Raw genomic sequence first — 17,980 nt, forward strand, 5'->3', positions numbered from 1 at the left:
AAAAAAAAAAAAAAAAGGCTATCATATAGGGTATGGTACTTATTAATTATGAATTTCAGAAAGTATGTAATTATGTAATATAAAAAGCATTACAACTCATTACTCTTCCATAGAAATTTTTTTAAAAAAGAAACCCATTAGTCATATTGATTTGTAATTAAATTATTTAACATTTTTAGTGTATATTTTTTTTTCCATTTTATATATAAGTAAAAAAACTGAAAGGTTGCTTGTAGCACTTTGTTCCTCTAAAAATATTTATGAAAAAATTCAATAAATTTTGAAAAAAAAGGCTACTATAAATATTCAAATGATTTTTCAACTATTGAACTTAAATTAACATCTCTATCTTCTATTAAGATCTGGAACATTTGTAATAAATCTACTATCTAGATTTAAAAAAAAAAAAAAAATTTATTTTGACAATTCGATAATTGGAGGAGATAAAATTTGATTATTTGGCAACAATTAAGAATTTTATTTTAAGAAAATTGTTGCATTGATTTACCAACCTATTGTGAGATTCACTAAATGAAATATAAGTCCCCAAAATGCAAAGAAAAAGAAAAAAAAAGGACGGGTCAAACAAACTTATTATATTTATATATGAGATTTACTAACATGTGACCTTAGGGCATATATTAATAATCTATTTTAAGAAATTTTTTATAAAAAAACGAAAAAAATAATTTATTGTTTTGACAATTTTTTTAATTTTTCATAAATTTTTTTCCAAAATAGATGGTAACCAGGCCCTTTAAATATTTAAAAATGATATTAAAAAAAAAAAAATATATATATATATATTAATTAAATAATTTCTTGAGTCCCAAAATTAAAAATAAATAAATGAAGAATTGCAAGGCACTATATATGCGAAAAAAGAAAAAGGTATTTTTATTTTCTAGAAAAAAAAGAAAAAGAATTACAGGGCATCTTGGAAAAAATCCATGACTCCCTAGTCCCTCCTCTCTGCTTTCCTGAAAAGCGGGGTCAGCTTGGAAGACAATACAGAGGGCCCCTCATTGCCTCTGAAAAAGTTACCTATTACCTTTGACAGATTAAAGAAACAACCAGGGGGCACTTTTGTACATACACATACACATGCACCTTAAAAATAAAAATAAACCAACCCTCTAAAGAAGAAAGAGAGAAAAAGAAAAAATACAGAGAGAGAGAGAGAGAGTGAATGTTAGATTAGAAAGAGAAAGGGAGAGTACAACTACAAGAGCTTAGTTGTGCTTGTATGTGAGTGTGTCTCTGTGTGTGGCCATTTAAGAGACAGGAAAACCAACCTAAATAATTTGGTTTCAGTTCTGTAAATTCCTTTTCTTCTTCTTCTTCTTCTTCTTCTACATCTGGTTCAACTTATTAATCCTAACTTCCACCATCTTCTTCTGCTGTTTCAGAAACAAAGAAACAAATTTATAATATCTTATGCTGATTCTAGAATTTGCACATTTTCTTACAATGTCAGCACTCTAGCTCCCCCTTCAATATCCAACCCAACACACACTTCTGTCTCACTTTCTCTTCTTCTATTGCAAGCAATTTTACACCACCACCAACCATGTCAACCAAATCCAAGTAAGTTCACTTACCCATTTTATCTCTCTCAATTTTCTCACTTTTAGCACTTATCTTCAAAGATCTGATTTGGGTTTTTAACGTTCTCTTATATTTTCTATTTGGAAGAGTTGTGGGTGTTATAAAATTGTGTTTTTTATTTTTTCAAGTTTTAATTTTTGGTTCTTATTTGGAAGATTAGTGGGTTGGATCTATTTTTTTGTGGTCTCTAATGGGGTTTCTCCTGCTTCTTTGATTCAATTTTGGGCGAAATTCTTTCTCTATGGTGTCTATTTCTATCGTCTTTCACAGTTTGTCAGTTTCTTAATTTGTTTTGTTAAATGGGTTTTGCTTCAGTTTCTTGATTCTTAGTCTTGATCTTGGCTCATTTTGGTGTTTTTTCTAGTGAAGTTGTACATGTTTAGTTGGATCTATTCTTAAACAATTTGTGCCCTGATCAACATATGTAGTTTCTTTCTCAAAAAAAAAAAAAAAAACATATGTAGTTTACATGTTATCTCTGTGTGCACGTGCGTGCGCTTCTATTGTTGTAGTAAGAATTTCATTGCTGTGTTTCTGATGCTAAATTTATGCACAAAGTTTCTCATTTTTGGCTTAGATCCATCTTTCTTTTTCATTCCTATTTGATTTACCTTTACATGATTAATATTTATGTATATTTCATTGCCTGTCTCATTTAATGTATTTTTTTTATGTATATATACTATGGTTGCTATATTTATGAGACTCTGCACTTGAACAGATCTGCTTTGTCCGAAACTCCTAACAAAGCATCACCGGCAACTCCTAGAGTGAGTAAACCAGGCAGGGGAGTGGCTAAATCAGAATCTGATTCACCCTCTCCTTTGCAAAATTCACGGCTTTCAGTTGATCGGTCCCCGCGAACAGTTACCTCGAAGCCTGCCATTGAGCGTCGATCACCCAAAATTGCTACCCCACCTGAAGTAAGTATTACAAATGCACTTCAAATACTATTTATCTTTACTAATTCAGTGCATAATTTGTTCCATTTTAAAACTTGGGATTTTGAACTTCTCAAAAGCATTGAAAATGAGGAGGGAAATTATTGCAAGATGTCATCATTAATTATTTGGGTCTTCTTAGGCAGATACTGAAAATTAAATCCTGGACAAATTGCTTTTTTGATGTTCTGGAATGAACGGTTAAAGAGGAAGTTTCCTAAAATAAATTTTCAAGTGTGATCTTCATCACATTTTCAGTTTGTTTATTTCTTGAAACAGAAAGAGATGTTCCCTTTTTACATTGTCTTGTGATAGGTGATTTGAGTTTTGATATGCATTGTTAATTTATCTTGTTTTTCAGAAACAACCTACACGGATTGCAAAGGCATCAGAACTGCAGGCGCAATTGAATACTGTTCAGGAAGATCTAAAAAAAGCAAAAGAACAGATAGCTTTGGTTGAGAAAGAGAAGGTGAAAGCCATTGATGAATTAAAAGAAGCCCAAAGAGTTTCTGAAGAAGCAAATGAGAAGCTCAAGGAGGCTTTGGTAGCTCAGAAGCGAGCTGAGGAGAATTCAGAGATTGAAAAGTTCCGGGCTGTTGAATTGGAGCAGGCAGGAATTGAGGCATCCCAGAAGAAGGAAGAGGAATGGCAGAAAGAGGTTGAAGCTGTGAGGAATCAACATGCTTTGGATGTGGCTGCTCTTCTCTCTACCACTCAGGAGCTCCAAAGAGTGAAGCAGGAACTAGCGATGACTTGCGATGCAAAGAACCAGGCAATGAGCCATGCTGATGACGCAACTAAGATTGCTGAGATTCATGTCGAGAAAGTGGAGATTCTCTCGGCTGAGTTAGCCAGGTTGAAGGCTTTGCTTGATTCAAAGATTGAAACTGAGACCAGTGAAAACAACAAGATGGTGATGAAGCTTAAGTCTGAGATAGAATCCTTGAAGCAAGAACTCGAGAAAGTGAAAAGTCTTGAAGAGAACTTGATAGAAAAAGAGGCCTCCATTGAACAGCTTAATGTTGAGCTAGAAACCGCAAAGATGGCTGAGTCTTACGCACGTAGTCTGGTGGAGGAGTGGAAAACCAAGGTTGAGGAATTAGAGATGAGGGTTGAGAAAGCAAATCAGTTGGAGAGATCTGCATCAGAATCTTTGAATTCAGTCATGAAACAACTAGAGGGAAACAATGATTTATTGCATGATGCAGAATCTGAAATTGCTGTTCTAAAAGAGAAGGTGGGGTTGTTGGAAATGACAATTGGAAGACAGAAAGGGGATCTTGAGGAATCAGAACGTCATCTTGATATGGCCAAGGAAGAAAGTTCTGAAATGGCCAAAAAGGTTGAATCTCTGAAGTCTGAGCTTGAAACTGTGAAGGAGGAGAAAGCCCAGGCTTTGAACAATGAGAAGCTTGCAGCTTCTAGTGTTCAGACCTTATTAGAAGAGAGAAATGAACTTATTAATGATTTGGAGAATTCCAGGGGTGAAGAAGATAAGAGCAAGAAGGCAATGGAAAGCTTAGCTTCAGCCTTGCATGAGGTCTCTGCAGAAGCAAGAGAAGCTAAAGAAAAGCTGTTATCCATTCAAATTGAGCATGAAAATGATGAGACCCAGATACAAGATCTAAAGTTGGTTTTGAAAGCAACAAATGAGAAGTATGAAAACATGCTTGATGATGCAAAACATGAGATTGATGTTCTTATGAATACAATTCAGCAATCCAAGAAGGAAATTGAAAACTCCAAGGCTGAGTGGGAGCAAAAAGAACTTCATTTGGTGAATTGTGTAAAGGAATCGGAAGAAGAGAGCTCTTCTCTGGAAAAGGAAATAAAAAGGCTGGGGAATTTGCTCAAGCAAACTGAGGAAGAAGCTTATGCCTCCAAGGAGGAAGAAGCTCAGCTGAAGGAAAGCCTACAGGAAGTTGAAGCTGAGGTAATTCATTTGCAGGAAACTCTTGGGAAAACAAAGTCTGAGAGCATGAAATTGAAGGAAAGCTTGCTGGACAAAGAAAATGAGTTACAGAGTATAATTCAAGAAAATGAGGAGCTCCGAACTAGGGAAGCTGTTTCCCTTAGGAAAGTTGAAGAGTTATCTAAGTTGCTTGAAGAAGCTACAGCCAAAAAGCAAACTGAAGAAAATGGTGATCTTACAGACAGTGAGAAGGACTATGATATGCTTCCAAAGGTAGTTGAGTTCTCTGAAGAGAATGGGCATGGAAGAGAAGAGAAGCCTAAATTGGAGCTTCCACTAAATCAATGTGAGGAACCCAGAAAAGAAAATTCACAGGAAGAGCATAATTTCTCGTTTGATGAGGCTGAAAAAATGGTTTCTGCCAAAATTGAGAACGTGAATGGAAAGATGAAGGAAGATGAGAGCAAAGAAAAAGAAGATGATTCAGTAGAAGTTGAATTTAAGATGTGGGAGAGCTGCAAGATTGAAAAGAAAGAATTTTCACCAGAGAGAGAAACAGAGCAGGAAAGCTTTGAAGAGGAAGTGGACTCAAAGGTGGAAGGTGGTGAGAGCTTTGATCAGATAAATGGGGTATCTTCTACAGAAAATATTAACGATAGTGAAAGCCCACCATCAAAGCAGCCGCAACAGAAAAAGAAGAAGAAGCCTTTGCTTGGAAAGTTTGGAAGCCTACTAAAGAAGAAGAGCACTAGCAACCATAAGTAGAGAAATAGACCAGTTTGGCCTAACTTGTGCTCTACTAGCATGCAGGTATATTTGGTATTATTTTTCACCTAAATGTGTTTGCTTCATTGTTTATGCTTCCAGAAAGCAGAATAGGTTAAAGAAATGAAGAGGCTTGTATTATCTTTTTAGTTTTTCCTTCTCTCTCATTTGTTTTTTAATGTGATTCCTCATGTGGGACAGTATCTTGTATGTGATGGAGAATTTTTTTTCCCCCTTCATTTTCATTGTGTTCATTGCCCTTCTTAGCTAGATTTTATGAAAAGGAGTGATAATTTGATTTTGTATCTTGATGTCTTGTTGCCAAGTCTGTATTCTAAATGGATATGATAGTTGTTGCAAAGAGCTGCAAAATTCTATCTTGATATGCAGTCGTCTATTAAATGGATGTCACCTATCACTGTTAGTTGTTGCAGAGTATTTAAACTTCTTTACTGCATAGAGTTACTGTTTGCAAAAGGAACCAAACAACTTGATGTATTTTGCTGGAATTGAATTTCATTTGATTTGGAAACAGTCTTATAAATCTAGCCAACTTTACCATTTCAAGTTATTTAATTGAAGTGTGCCAACTGATATTGGAAGTGAATTTCTATGTTGCCAAGTTCTGATGTGCCATGCATAAGTTTAATCTTAGGGAAATGGCCTCCACCTCCAACTGATTAACATTATCAAATTGGTAGGGAACAGCTACTTACCTTGCAAGTACAATATCTTAAGATCAGGGCTGACTTGAGTTTAGATGGTAGCCTAGTTTCATGTCAGACTCAAAATCCTTTTTTGTTTTTTTTTTTTTTTTTTGCTTTGTTGAAATTTGAAGAGAATTTCTCTGGTAGTTGTTGAGCGTGAAACAAGCGTGAGTGCTTCCTTTGTTCCCAACATATATGAGATAATCCACAAGCTTTGTCTTGTGTCAGCCTTTCCATGTATTGGAAACGCTGATTGCCTAAGTATTGGTGTATCAGATTGCTTATTTCACAAGTTGTGGTGAATTCAATAGTTCTGCAACATTGCTAATGTTACATGGACTGTTTTTTGATGTTGGATGGAGTGTTACACGTACAGTTTTTTTTTTTTTTTTTTTGCTGAATGAAAAATGAGGTTTTTGGTATGAGTTCATCGACCTCATGTCACGTAATAGCAATAGGTAATATCATGTGTACCACATAGGTCTTGTTATGGCTATCGCTCGACTTGCTTATCTCTGATGTTGGGATAAAGACTCTTTATATCAAGCTACACCTGTATGGTACATGTACAGTTTGTTGTGGTTGTTATTGTGGTCAGCCGTATAAAAAGTATACCGAAAGTAAGTGTTATGTGTTAGCATTATAAATAAGTGGCCCCAATGCATACTTATAGCCGAAGGAAGGTGAAGCTTAGGTGAGTGGGAGACAAGTTTTTTAGGTACTGAGCCAGTGCCATTTTACCCAACAAAATTATCATTTGTAACATGAGGCACCTAGAAAGTCAAATTCTTAACTAATGGTTAATATTAAAGAAGCTTTGCTTTGAACAATCCCAAGCGTATAGATTTGGGTCAAAAAGAAGGGGACATGCTTTGGAAATTCTCATCGGGATGAGTAATCAAACTCTTCTTGCTAGTAAGTACTGCCTAGAAATTTCCAAACTACTAATGAAACAAAAATTGTAACAGTAGCTTGGTGAAATTTGCACAACTTTTAATGCCGTCATCAACTCGTAACAGATAATATTACCATCTAGAGCATTCCATTAGCTCGTGAAAATTTTTATTTTTATTTTTAAATTTTAACTTAAGAATTTTTTTTCCCTATTTTACATAATTAATTTTCAAAAATACCTACATTACTTTTAAAAATACATACTGTGGGGATAAATGAGCCGAATAGGAGTATTGGGCCATGGGCCATGCTCGAAGATGTAAGGTAGCCTGAGGAGGGTCAAACAATAAGATAAGCGTGTGGGGCAATGTGATGAGGACAAGAACAAGTAATGACGAACAAAGGTTGTCTCTTGAGGATCCAAACTTCCTCGGGAAACATTGTGGGGGATTGGAACCCGGTTGCTTAGAGAATACTGTGCAAGAGGGTACCATAATTCTAAGGATAAGTTTCAGATAAAAGAATATGCAGTGAACTAGAAAATATTTGAAAAGAAGACTGCTACCACCACATTAAATGCTCTGCACCTAACTAACTGGCCGCATTTATGTAGAAATGATGTCTGAACAATGATATTGAGCCTTACAGCTACACACAAAGGTTCCAAGAAGAATTTGATGGGACAAACATCCAGAAAATCACTTATATAATCAATAGGTGGAAAGTTGGGATTGAAAAGGAATATGATTGTATAAAGAAAAGACTCCCGTGAGAAATGGGGTATATATTCACTAGAAAAACAAACAAAATGGAGGGGGAACATCTTGTACTTAGATAAACCTGAGTGAATATAAGAACATTTCATCCTCGGATTTGACCAAGGAGTGTTAGTCCCTTCAAACTGTGTTTTCTTATCTTTCTGGCACGAATCCAATCTATTGTGTTCCATAAATGATTTGCTAAGTTTTTACACTATATTTCATTAAAATATTATTTGTTTATCAATTTTTTTATTATTCTCAAATTTTCTCTCTTTTTGTGTATACGAGTAAAGAAACATTAAAAATTAAATTTGCATGTGAATAGTAACCATGTATATTTATACGGTTATTGTAACTCACATCTTATTTTTAACAAATTTACATGAATTGATGCAAATGATTTTTGGAGTTAAATGTGCTAAATTTATCCCTTATGCTATTCAATGATGGATGCAAGTACTCTAATAAAATCATTTTGGATAAACTGGTTTCTTAGACTTAGACTTTGTAGTCCATGCAAACTAGTTAGGGGTGTGACCAATCCAAGAGTTAAAGCTTTTCGGTTAGGGTAAGGATTTGCTATAAACTAAGTTGCAACAATTCTTGCAAAATGCATGCCTCAAATGAACTCCATTTGGGGAAAAATTCAATCTTGATATGGAAAAATATAAAACTAGACAGGTGTCTATTTAAGGCATTGACACATGTGCATTTTTATAGGAGTTGTTGCAATTTAGTTTGTAACAAATCTTTGCCCTTTTGGTTAATACTTAATAGTAGTAGGAGTATTAATAGAATTGACCGATAAACTACAAGTTATAAGACAAAATGTATAGTTTCAATCTTTTGCCAGAAAATTTGTTTCTCAAAGCCCATTGAGCTATTTCATGTGCTGCTCCATTTATACTTATCAGAGTACTGCTATACACCCAAAAAAAAAAAAAAAAAATTGACAATTTTTCACATCAGTTGAATTGGTAAGCTTTTATTGGTTTATCATTTAGGTTAACCAGTGACATCACTTTTTTTTTGTTTACTACTAAAAGTTTGCTAAATTAAATTAGAAGGTGTCAAGTTATTTTTCTTTTTTCTTTTTTTGTATATTATCTAGACTTTCTCGCACTTAACCTAGCAGAAGTTACAACTTGATAGATTTGATTTTAAGCATTTAATTTTAACATCTTGAAGAATTATTTCCAGCTCCCAACTGGGTAATGGTCCTGGTTTGTGTGTGCATTCGTGTAGTTTTGCTATTCTATGGTTAAATGATCCAAGCCCACCTCATAGGTTCTCAGTGTGGCCCATTGAACAGCTTTTGTTTTCTGCTTCTTTTGGCTTGCAAAAGAGGAAAGAGCCTATAGTACATGTGCTTCAATCAGGTCCTTAGACCTTACCACCAAAGCTATGCAGCTTCATTTTTCCCCAACTGCTGCATTACAATTAAGTTCCACAGATATCAGGGTTCTCAAAAAAAAAAAAAAAAGTTCCACAGATATTCTTCAAACATTTGGATGTCATGTCATATAGGGAATTCAGTGAAAGCCATGACTGTATGCCTACTAGACATGTCTTTTGCTTTTGTTAGTCAAGTTTTCCGGTTCATCAGGAAAAAAAAAAAAAAAAAAAAAAAAGTCATGTAAGTTGAAAAACATGTCCTAATTTACACACAAAAAAAAAAAAAATAACAAGAAGATTTGAAGTTAAAATCCTGTGGTTCAATGACTGTAATTTTATTGATTATAAGTTGATTGTAATAAAATAACTCTTACACTAAAATAGACAGAATATTTTGCATAGACGGGTGCGATTGTTCTAAAGTGTATATATTATTTTATTGATTTATTTTATTTAAAAATAAGTTAGATAAAAGTAGACTAAAGTACTGTATATTCTCAGCCTAGTTCGCAAAACTGCCCATTATACTTGTGAATTTTTACTATTATGCTTGGAGTATTCACATCCGAGAATTCTATCACATCCTGTTTTACAATCCCAAAAAGCCACTTTATCAATTATACAATACAGTTTTACAATACTCCCAGCATCTCAACTTTTATTTTACAATACAACACATTAAAATAATATTTTTACACAATAAAATAATATATCCCAAAATCATATCTATTCTCTCCCATCTCTCTCCTCTCTCTAATTTTTAGCTCTCTTCCATCTGCAACTTCCATCGGAGCCTTCATTTCCTACGAGGTGTTGAAATAGTCCGAAGCCATAATCTTATTCAACCTCTCTCTTAATGCCGAATCTACAACAACACACAAAGAGACAAAATCACACACACCAATTATTGAAAATTGATTCAAAACAAAGAGATCATCGACTGAACCATGAATTGGAGGAGAATCAAAAGATAGTTTTTTCTTAAGACCATTGAATAGGTTCAAGAAAAAAAATGCATCAATCAAACAAAATCCAACAATAACCCATCAACTCAAACACCCAAAACTTCATAGATCAACCAAAAACACATCAATCAATAAAACCCACAAACAAAAAATCCTAAATTTCACAACAAAATCCTAGATCATAAATAACCCACAAAAAAAAAAAAAAAAGGAACAAACCCATCATCAATCAAAGAAAGAAAAAATAAATAAATAAGAAAGAAGAAGATCGTACTCGCACTTCCATCTTGATCATTCGCTCCATGACGAGCTTGTACTAGCACTTCTCATAGATATGGCACTCAGTCTCGTACTTCCATGGGAGGTACAACTTGGCTTGCCTGCACTTGTTGATAGGAAACCACGCCGCAAACCACGCCGGAAAATGCTTAAACACGCCGATCTGCAATGAGAAAGAGGATAAATAATGGGAGTGGTGGCTCGCTGTGGTGTGGTGGCTACAGGTTTTGGGTCTGAAGAGAGAAGGAAGAGAGCAGAGAAAATGAGAAATAATGAGAGAGAGAGAGAAAGAGAGAGAGAGGAGAGAGAAAGTGTTGGAATTGTTTATAATAAAAAGTAGGAGAGAGAGAGAGAATTAAATAATAATATTTAAGTTTAGAATTGTAATACTTAGTTTTTACAAGTTCGAATGTGGGGGAGATTTTGGGCTTTTATGCTAAATGTACCTTACATATGGCATATGGCATATGGCATGCCGGGTGTGAACGCTCTTATGACACAAAAGTTCCACTTACTAAACAACCAAGTTGAATTTCATTGCCCTCCCTCCCCTAATGTTTTTTGGGAGTCATAACTCATATGTTGAATATCAAATATATTTCAATGTTATCATTACCATCATCTACTAATAAAAAATATTGGTGTAGCTAATAAAACATGTATTTGTTAGCTTAATTCCAATAAACAATGTCAGTAGTTAGGAAAATAAAAAAGAAGTGTTACGTCCACAACATTTTCACAACACTATTACAATAAATTATAGGGATAATTAAACATAACCCACCTGTGGTTGAGCGAAAATCACTTTGCCTACCCGTGGTTTGAAAAGTGTCACTTAACCTACCTGTGGTATGTTCTTGTCAATCTCTGTAACCCACCTCAAGCCTAGCCGTTACAAAAACACATTTTATCCCCAAAACACAACGTAATGCGAATCAAAATACCCAAAACTGAGAAACTTTTCGAGAGAAAGACTTGTGGTGAGATCAACGTGTTCTTCGTGGTTTGGAGTGTTTGGAGGGGGAGAAAGCACAAGTTTCGCAACATCGAAGCTAGGGAAGGTAGTTTCGGTAAAAAAAATCAAGGTATTTGTGTCTGTTCTCAATTTAGTGTTTCAGATTTTGTTCAAGTGCCAACTTACTGTGTGAAACTCTAAATTTGTACTTCCTAGGAATCGTGTTTTGTTGATATGTCAAGTGGTAATTTCTCAGGTTCATGTGGGCATACATGCAATGAGCAGACTTGTGTTTTGAGAACAAGTTTGAGTTTGTATAATTTTGGGAGGAGGTTCTTGGGTTGTAGCTGTTATAATGTTGGTCCTAATTGTCCGTTCTTTGTTTGGCTTGATAGCCCAACCTGTCCTCATGGGAATGAAATTGCACATTTGGCTCTGGAAAGGATGTTTAGGCTTCAAAGTGCTTTCCAACTTGCCAATGAGAGGGAAATGACAGATCTGGAAACGGCGGATGCAGCAAGGCAGATGGTAGAAGAAGTTAGGCAAAAGGCAGAAAATGCTCTTAAAGAGAAAGCCAAAGCCAAGGAGAGGGAGAGAAAGGCTCGAGCTGTTTGTACAAAAGTTAAGGAAAATGCCATGTTTGCTGAAGAGAAGTAGAGAATGTGGAAGTTTGGATGCATTTTGTCATGGATCTTTTTTGTTATTGTTGTGTTTTGGCTCAATTGAGTTCTCTGGAGTGAAGAGATCAAGGTTGTTGCCCTGAAGTAGTTAATTAGTTAGTAGAGATAGTTATGGCAATGGTGTTAATGAATTTGCATTGTAATAGCACTAGCCTACTGATGTAATGTTTTGATATGTCAATGAATGAAGAATTAGTCAATTATTAAGTATTTTGTGCATACCATAACAACCATTCAATGAAAGAAGTATTGGTCATGCCACTAGTCTCTGGGCATATAATGAAAGAAGTATTGGTCAATTATCAATGACCTGTGCATACTATAATAACCATTCCACAATAATAACTTCCATACACTCTGTATTGGAAAAATCTACTCGGACACAATCTGTAGCAGCAATAAATAAACTTCCATATAATCTGGTTTGGACAAATAATGTTCCATACAAACTGTTTTGGACAAATAATATTCCATACAAACTGAATTGAATAAATACCACAACTTCCAAACCATAATACCACAACTTCCAAATAATATCACAACTTCCATATAATACCATAAAATTTCATACCATAATAACAACCTGGAGTGTATAGTACCTTAACTTCTAGTAAATTACAAAAAAGCACATTCCATGGTTAGCTACATACATACATACATATATATATATATATATACACACACACACATATATAATTGCTCAAAATAAGGTGATTGTTTTTTTACACTAATTGATAATTACAAAAAACCAACAGTGGTCTTCACAAAAAACACTAGCTACACTAGCTGCAAGCCCACATGTTCTCCTACCCCTGCCTTTACTCCCAATGCTGGCATGCGTACCCACTAGCTTCATTTTGTGCAGCAAGCTGTCCTTTAGTCCTCGCACCACCAGTGCTCCTATTTGCATGTGAAGGCTACAAAATAAAAAATAGATCCACTTGTTAAAAAATATCCTAGTCTACACAACCATTCAAGAAAAAAGCAACTCAACTAAGTTACCTGTGAAGAACTTGGTAGGGTATCCCAAGTCTCCCTAGGTGTGTGAAGCTGTGGCTGTGAGGAAGAGAACCATCCTGCTCTATGTGAGATGGCCTAGATTGATTTCCTTACTATGAGGATGAAGGTTGAGTGGCAAACCTCATGTTGTAAGTTTGGGTAGGCTATTGGGATGGTGGCTGGGGTGCAACTCTAAATCTGGTACTAGGTGCAGGCACCCTTCCCCTTGCTTGCAACAAAACCTAGTTTTAGTACATAAATATCTTTGTAAGTTTAAAAACAAGTTTTTTTTTGCCATTTAAATCCTAATTACTTACAACCTTTTCTCTTTGAAGCCTCTGTCTCCTCTACCATGGTGTCTCCCCAGTGATGCCAGCCTTGCATCCTCTTTAGTTATGCCCTTCCTTTTTGCATTTCCCACACCTTACAGGTTTGTTCAGCTTACTTGCTTTGTAAGGGTTCCTAGGCTCATCAGGAGCCCTCTTTCTTTGCTTGGGTGGCTAGCCTGGTGGTTTGTATATGTAAGGTGCTAGGGGAGCAAGCTGTCTAGTCTCAGCCCATTCTGATTGGCCAGGCATGGGAGGAAGTACCTCCTTGTATATCTCCATGTAAGTTTCTTTGTGGTAGCATGGGTGGGTGTAGTTTTCTGGTGTCTCAATGTTTGTATAAATGGTTGTTTTGGCATGTTTGCATGGAATGCTATTTAAATCCCAAGACCTACAGCTGCATGTCTTCTTGATAAGATCAACTACATGCCTCTCATACTAACTGGCTACCTCATAAAGGAAACTGCCAGCTAGGGTAGCACTAAATGGCTTGCTTTTAAGATTCAATTTCTCCAACTTATCTTGTATGCTTGGACACAACTTTCCAACATACTTCTTTATCCCTTTCCTTTTTGTGTAAAGCATAGTCATAAGTCTAACCCTAATCCTCTCTAACATTGCCAAGATAGGCTTGTCCCTAGACTTCAATATCATTGAGTTAAAAGACTCATTCAAGTTATTTACCAAACAATCTGTTAAGGCCCTAGGAGTGAAGTGTGACCTTGTCCACTGTGCAAGTGTAATGTTTGCAAAATAATGATATGCCTTTTCATCCAAATCCTTTATGTACTGCATGCCTCTCTCGAACTCCATCACTGTTGTGGCAGTAGCACACCTCCACAGTACATCCTTCAGTTCCAATCCCTTGTGATCAACTTTGAAATTGTTGTAGATGTGTTTCACACAGTATCTATGCTCCACAGTAGGGAATAACGTCTCTATTGCAGGTATAAGCCCCTACAAATAACCAACCAACCAAACAAAACATGTTAGTTCAGCAAACCATTCAAGTATAACTCAAAAAAAAACATACACCAATTTTGAGAAAATTTTACAAACCCTAACTATGTGGGTGGGTTGCGATAAAAAAATGCCATTAAGAACCCAAATGCAGATCAACAACAGTCACACATACCTTCCCTAGTTTCTATGTTGCGAAACTTGTGTTTTCTCCCCTTCCAGACACTCTAAACCACGAAGAACACGTTGATCTCACCACAGGTCTTTCTCTCAAAAAGTTTCTAATTTTTGGGTGTTTTGATTCGCGTTATGTTGTGTTTTGGGGCTAAAAGGTGTTTTTGTATTGGCTAGGCTTGAGGTGGGTTACGGAGATTGATGGAAACATACCATAGGTGGGTTAAGTGTCACTTTTCAAACGACGGGTAGGCAAAGTGATTTTTGCCCAAACCACAGGTAGGTTATGTGTAATTCATCCTAAATTATAAGTAGTAAGTTGTTATTGGTTATAATTTAAATATACAACTTAAATTATTTTTTTACTTACTTGTAACAACCAATAACAACCTAACACCTAAAATTTATTATGAAAATTGTGTGGACATAGCATTTCTCAAAATAAAAATCACATCAAGTAAAAGATTTAGTCAACAAAAACTAAAACCAAACATTTAAAAAAACTAATCTCGAAAAGAAAAAAAAAAGGAAAAAAGAAGCTAATCTCCTTTATTTTCCTCCATTTTTTTTGATAGCCAAACAATATGAAAGCAAATTTAAGATTGGATCAAAATATCCAAAAATTACATTTTTTTTTCTTTTCATTTTTCAATTTTTGTTTCTTTTTCTTCACATATCTTTTTTATACCCTAAGTTAATTACTAAAATCATATTTAAGAGAAAAAGAAAAGAAAAATATCATCATATATTTATTTACTTCCATTATTTTAGATAAATATCCACAATTTCTAATACAAAAATGTCTAAAAGGTAAAACCAATATTAACCCAAACGTGTTTGGGTAAAAAAAAAAGTCAACAATACACACAATCTCTCTCTCTGTGTCTTTCGTTAGAAGATGTCCCAAAGGAAAAAGGCACGACCACCGATGATCCTCCGACGTAGGACAAACCGTGATCTCCCGGATGAAATCGTGTTGGAAATCTTAACAAGGTTACCCGTGAAATCACTCCTAAGATTCAGGTGCGTTAGCAAATCCTGGTACTCTTCCATAGCCAACCCCAATTTCATCTCCACTCACTTTATTAACAATCATCATGATGCTTATTTCATACACGAGCCCAACGTTAGTTTGTTTCGTTCTCACAGTCATGAAGTCTGTACTCTCGCTTCCAACCGCACGTTTGAAACCATATCCGAGTTTAGAATTCCCTTCACTTTTCATTCTTCGTTTCCCAAAATACTGGGTTCCTGTAATGGCATATTGTGTTTCTCTGATTATTTTATGTCAGCGTGTAATGATATTTACTTGCTGAACCCTAGTATTAGGAAATTTAAGAGGTTGCCCGATACTTGCTTGACCCAGTTAAGTAATGTGGCACTCTGATTTGGGTATGATTCCTTGAATAATGACTACAAGGTTGTCAGGATTTCACTGACTCGTTTCGAACCTATGCTTCCCCCTGAGGCTGAGGTGTACTCGTTAAGCTCGGATTCATAGAAAAGAATTGGAGTTGGATTCTCTTGGAGACCCATTGATTTTCGCTACCCCGGCTTTAATAATTATTTGACATTCCCATTTGTTAGTGGGCATGTGCATTGGCTGATAGAATTGGTAAAAGAAGGAAATGAACAGGACTGGCGTTATACCGATATGATTTTGTCATTTGATGTCAATAATGAGGAATTCAAAGTGCTACCACTGCCTGATGAAGGAAGTTGTTTTACAAAATGTCTTATGTCATTCAAGGAAAAACTGGCTTTGTTTAAATTTGATATTCTTCGCTTGAGCTTCTCAATATGCAACATTTGGGTGATGAGGGAGTATGGTGTGTTTGATTCCTGGAATAAACTCTATGTTGTACCAGTTCAAAGCTTTTCTAATATCATTGGTTTAACCAAGTATGGTTTACTTCTAATTCGAAATATGCCCTCGCTGGTCCCCACCAACAGTGAATTAGAGAGGAAAAATAAGTCTGTTTTAATTAACCCTGAAACTCTACATGAGAAAGAGATTAGTGATCAAGTTGATTATCTTTTAGATGTAGCTGATTACATGGAGAACCTTGCTTTACTTGATCAAGCAAATGTGGTATCTTACTAAGAAGATGGTGCTATATTGTATAAGAAGTGATGTCCTTATAGGTATGGATGAATTGGAACCCGTCTCTTGCTTTTACTTATTGCAGTAGGCAGGGCGGCACCACCTTATGGCCAGGGTGGTCCCAAGACCACCCCGACCTGAGATTTTTTTTTTTTTTTTTTCTTTTATACATATACCTTTAAAAAAAATTTTGGAAACATTTTGAATTTTTTTTTAATACCAGTAAAATTCAATTTTGGTCTATAATTTGAGCAACTTAACAATATATTATGGTATTTTAAGCAAAAAGAACCACATACTTTTATATTCTTTTCAACCTATACTACGACTTTACTTTTAGTTTTTGCTTTGCTTTATCTGACATACTGTCACTATACGACTACTTTTCCTCAAAAACATTATAATATATATTATACAACTAATTGGTCAAAGTTATGTAAATTTAGCTTTTCTCATTGGGCCAAAATGGCCCATTAGCATTAATTTTTGAAATATTTAGCAACAGAGCACTGTTTCGGAAATAATTAGGGAAATACCATTTTTTCGGGCCCTATAGCGGCGTTTTCCTGCAAATGTTTTTTATAAGTCTCATAACAGGTTCAAGGGGCCCTATAGTGGCGTTTTTAAGCCCTATAGTGACGTTTTTGGGACCTATAGCGGCGTTTTCCTGCAAAAATTTTTTATAAGTCCCATAACAAGTTCAAGGGGCCCTATAGTGGCGTTTTTAAGCCCTATAGTGACGTTTTTGGGTCCTATAGCGGCGTTTTCCTGCAAAATTTTTTTGTAAGTCCCATAACAGGTTCAAGGGGCCCTATAGTGGCGTTTTTTAAGCCCTATAGTGACGTTTTCGGGCCCTATAGCGGCGTTTTCGGAAAAAGTGGTACTTCCCTAATTATTTCCGAAACAGTGCTTTGTTGCTAAATATTTCAAGAATTAATGCCAATGGGCCATTTTGGCCTTTCTCATTGTACAACTACGTTTTTTTTTTTTTTTTTCCCGATAATTTTGATTAGAAAAAAATAGTAGTTTTAGTTAATTAAGTGAATAAAATTAAAAAGTTACTTAATTTTTATATAACATCAATTAATAATAATAATAATAAACTTTTTATTTTTATAATTATAATTAAACATGTGATTGTCCATTCTAAGGAAATTTAATTAAATTTACAAGAAAAGTGTCACTAAATATTATGTTTTTACATTTTGCTATCATATTATTAGTAATAAACTTATTATATTTTTATTTATATAATTTAAAATTTTATTAATTATATTATTTATGATGTCACCGGTTCGACCATCAGTCGGATCTCGGTCAGACCAAAAAACCAGTAACCAGTCACTTTTTCAGTTCTTTCACCATACTGGTTTATAAAACCATGGAAAAAACCCAAAAAGAAAAAAAAAAAAAAAAACTTGAACAAAAATCTGGAAAAAAAATAAATAAATAATAAAACCACTAACAAGGCCCAAACCAAATGCCAATAGAAAAGCCCAGTATAAGATCAATCTCATCTCAGACTAAGATCGACTATCACTACTCCAACACC

General features: G+C 35.0%; 1 protein-coding gene across 1 annotated transcript; it reads left to right on the forward strand.

The window, feature by feature from the left end:
* Window positions 1–1,142: 1,142 nt before the first annotated feature.
* Window positions 1,143–5,610, forward strand: LOC115960857 (WEB family protein At3g02930, chloroplastic-like). Its single transcript, XM_031079858.1, has 3 exons — window positions 1,143–1,587; window positions 2,330–2,531; window positions 2,911–5,610. The coding sequence occupies exons 1-3, from the start codon at window positions 1,571–1,573 to the stop codon at window positions 5,227–5,229; spliced, it is 2,538 nt and encodes an 845-aa protein (XP_030935718.1). The 5' UTR covers window positions 1,143–1,570; the 3' UTR covers window positions 5,230–5,610.
* The last annotated feature ends 12,370 nt before the right edge of the window (window positions 5,611–17,980 follow it).

The sequence above is a fragment of the Quercus lobata genome, chromosome 9 (assembly GCF_001633185.2).
Source record: "Quercus lobata isolate SW786 chromosome 9, ValleyOak3.0 Primary Assembly, whole genome shotgun sequence".
NCBI classification, from domain to species: domain Eukaryota; kingdom Viridiplantae; phylum Streptophyta; class Magnoliopsida; order Fagales; family Fagaceae; genus Quercus; species Quercus lobata.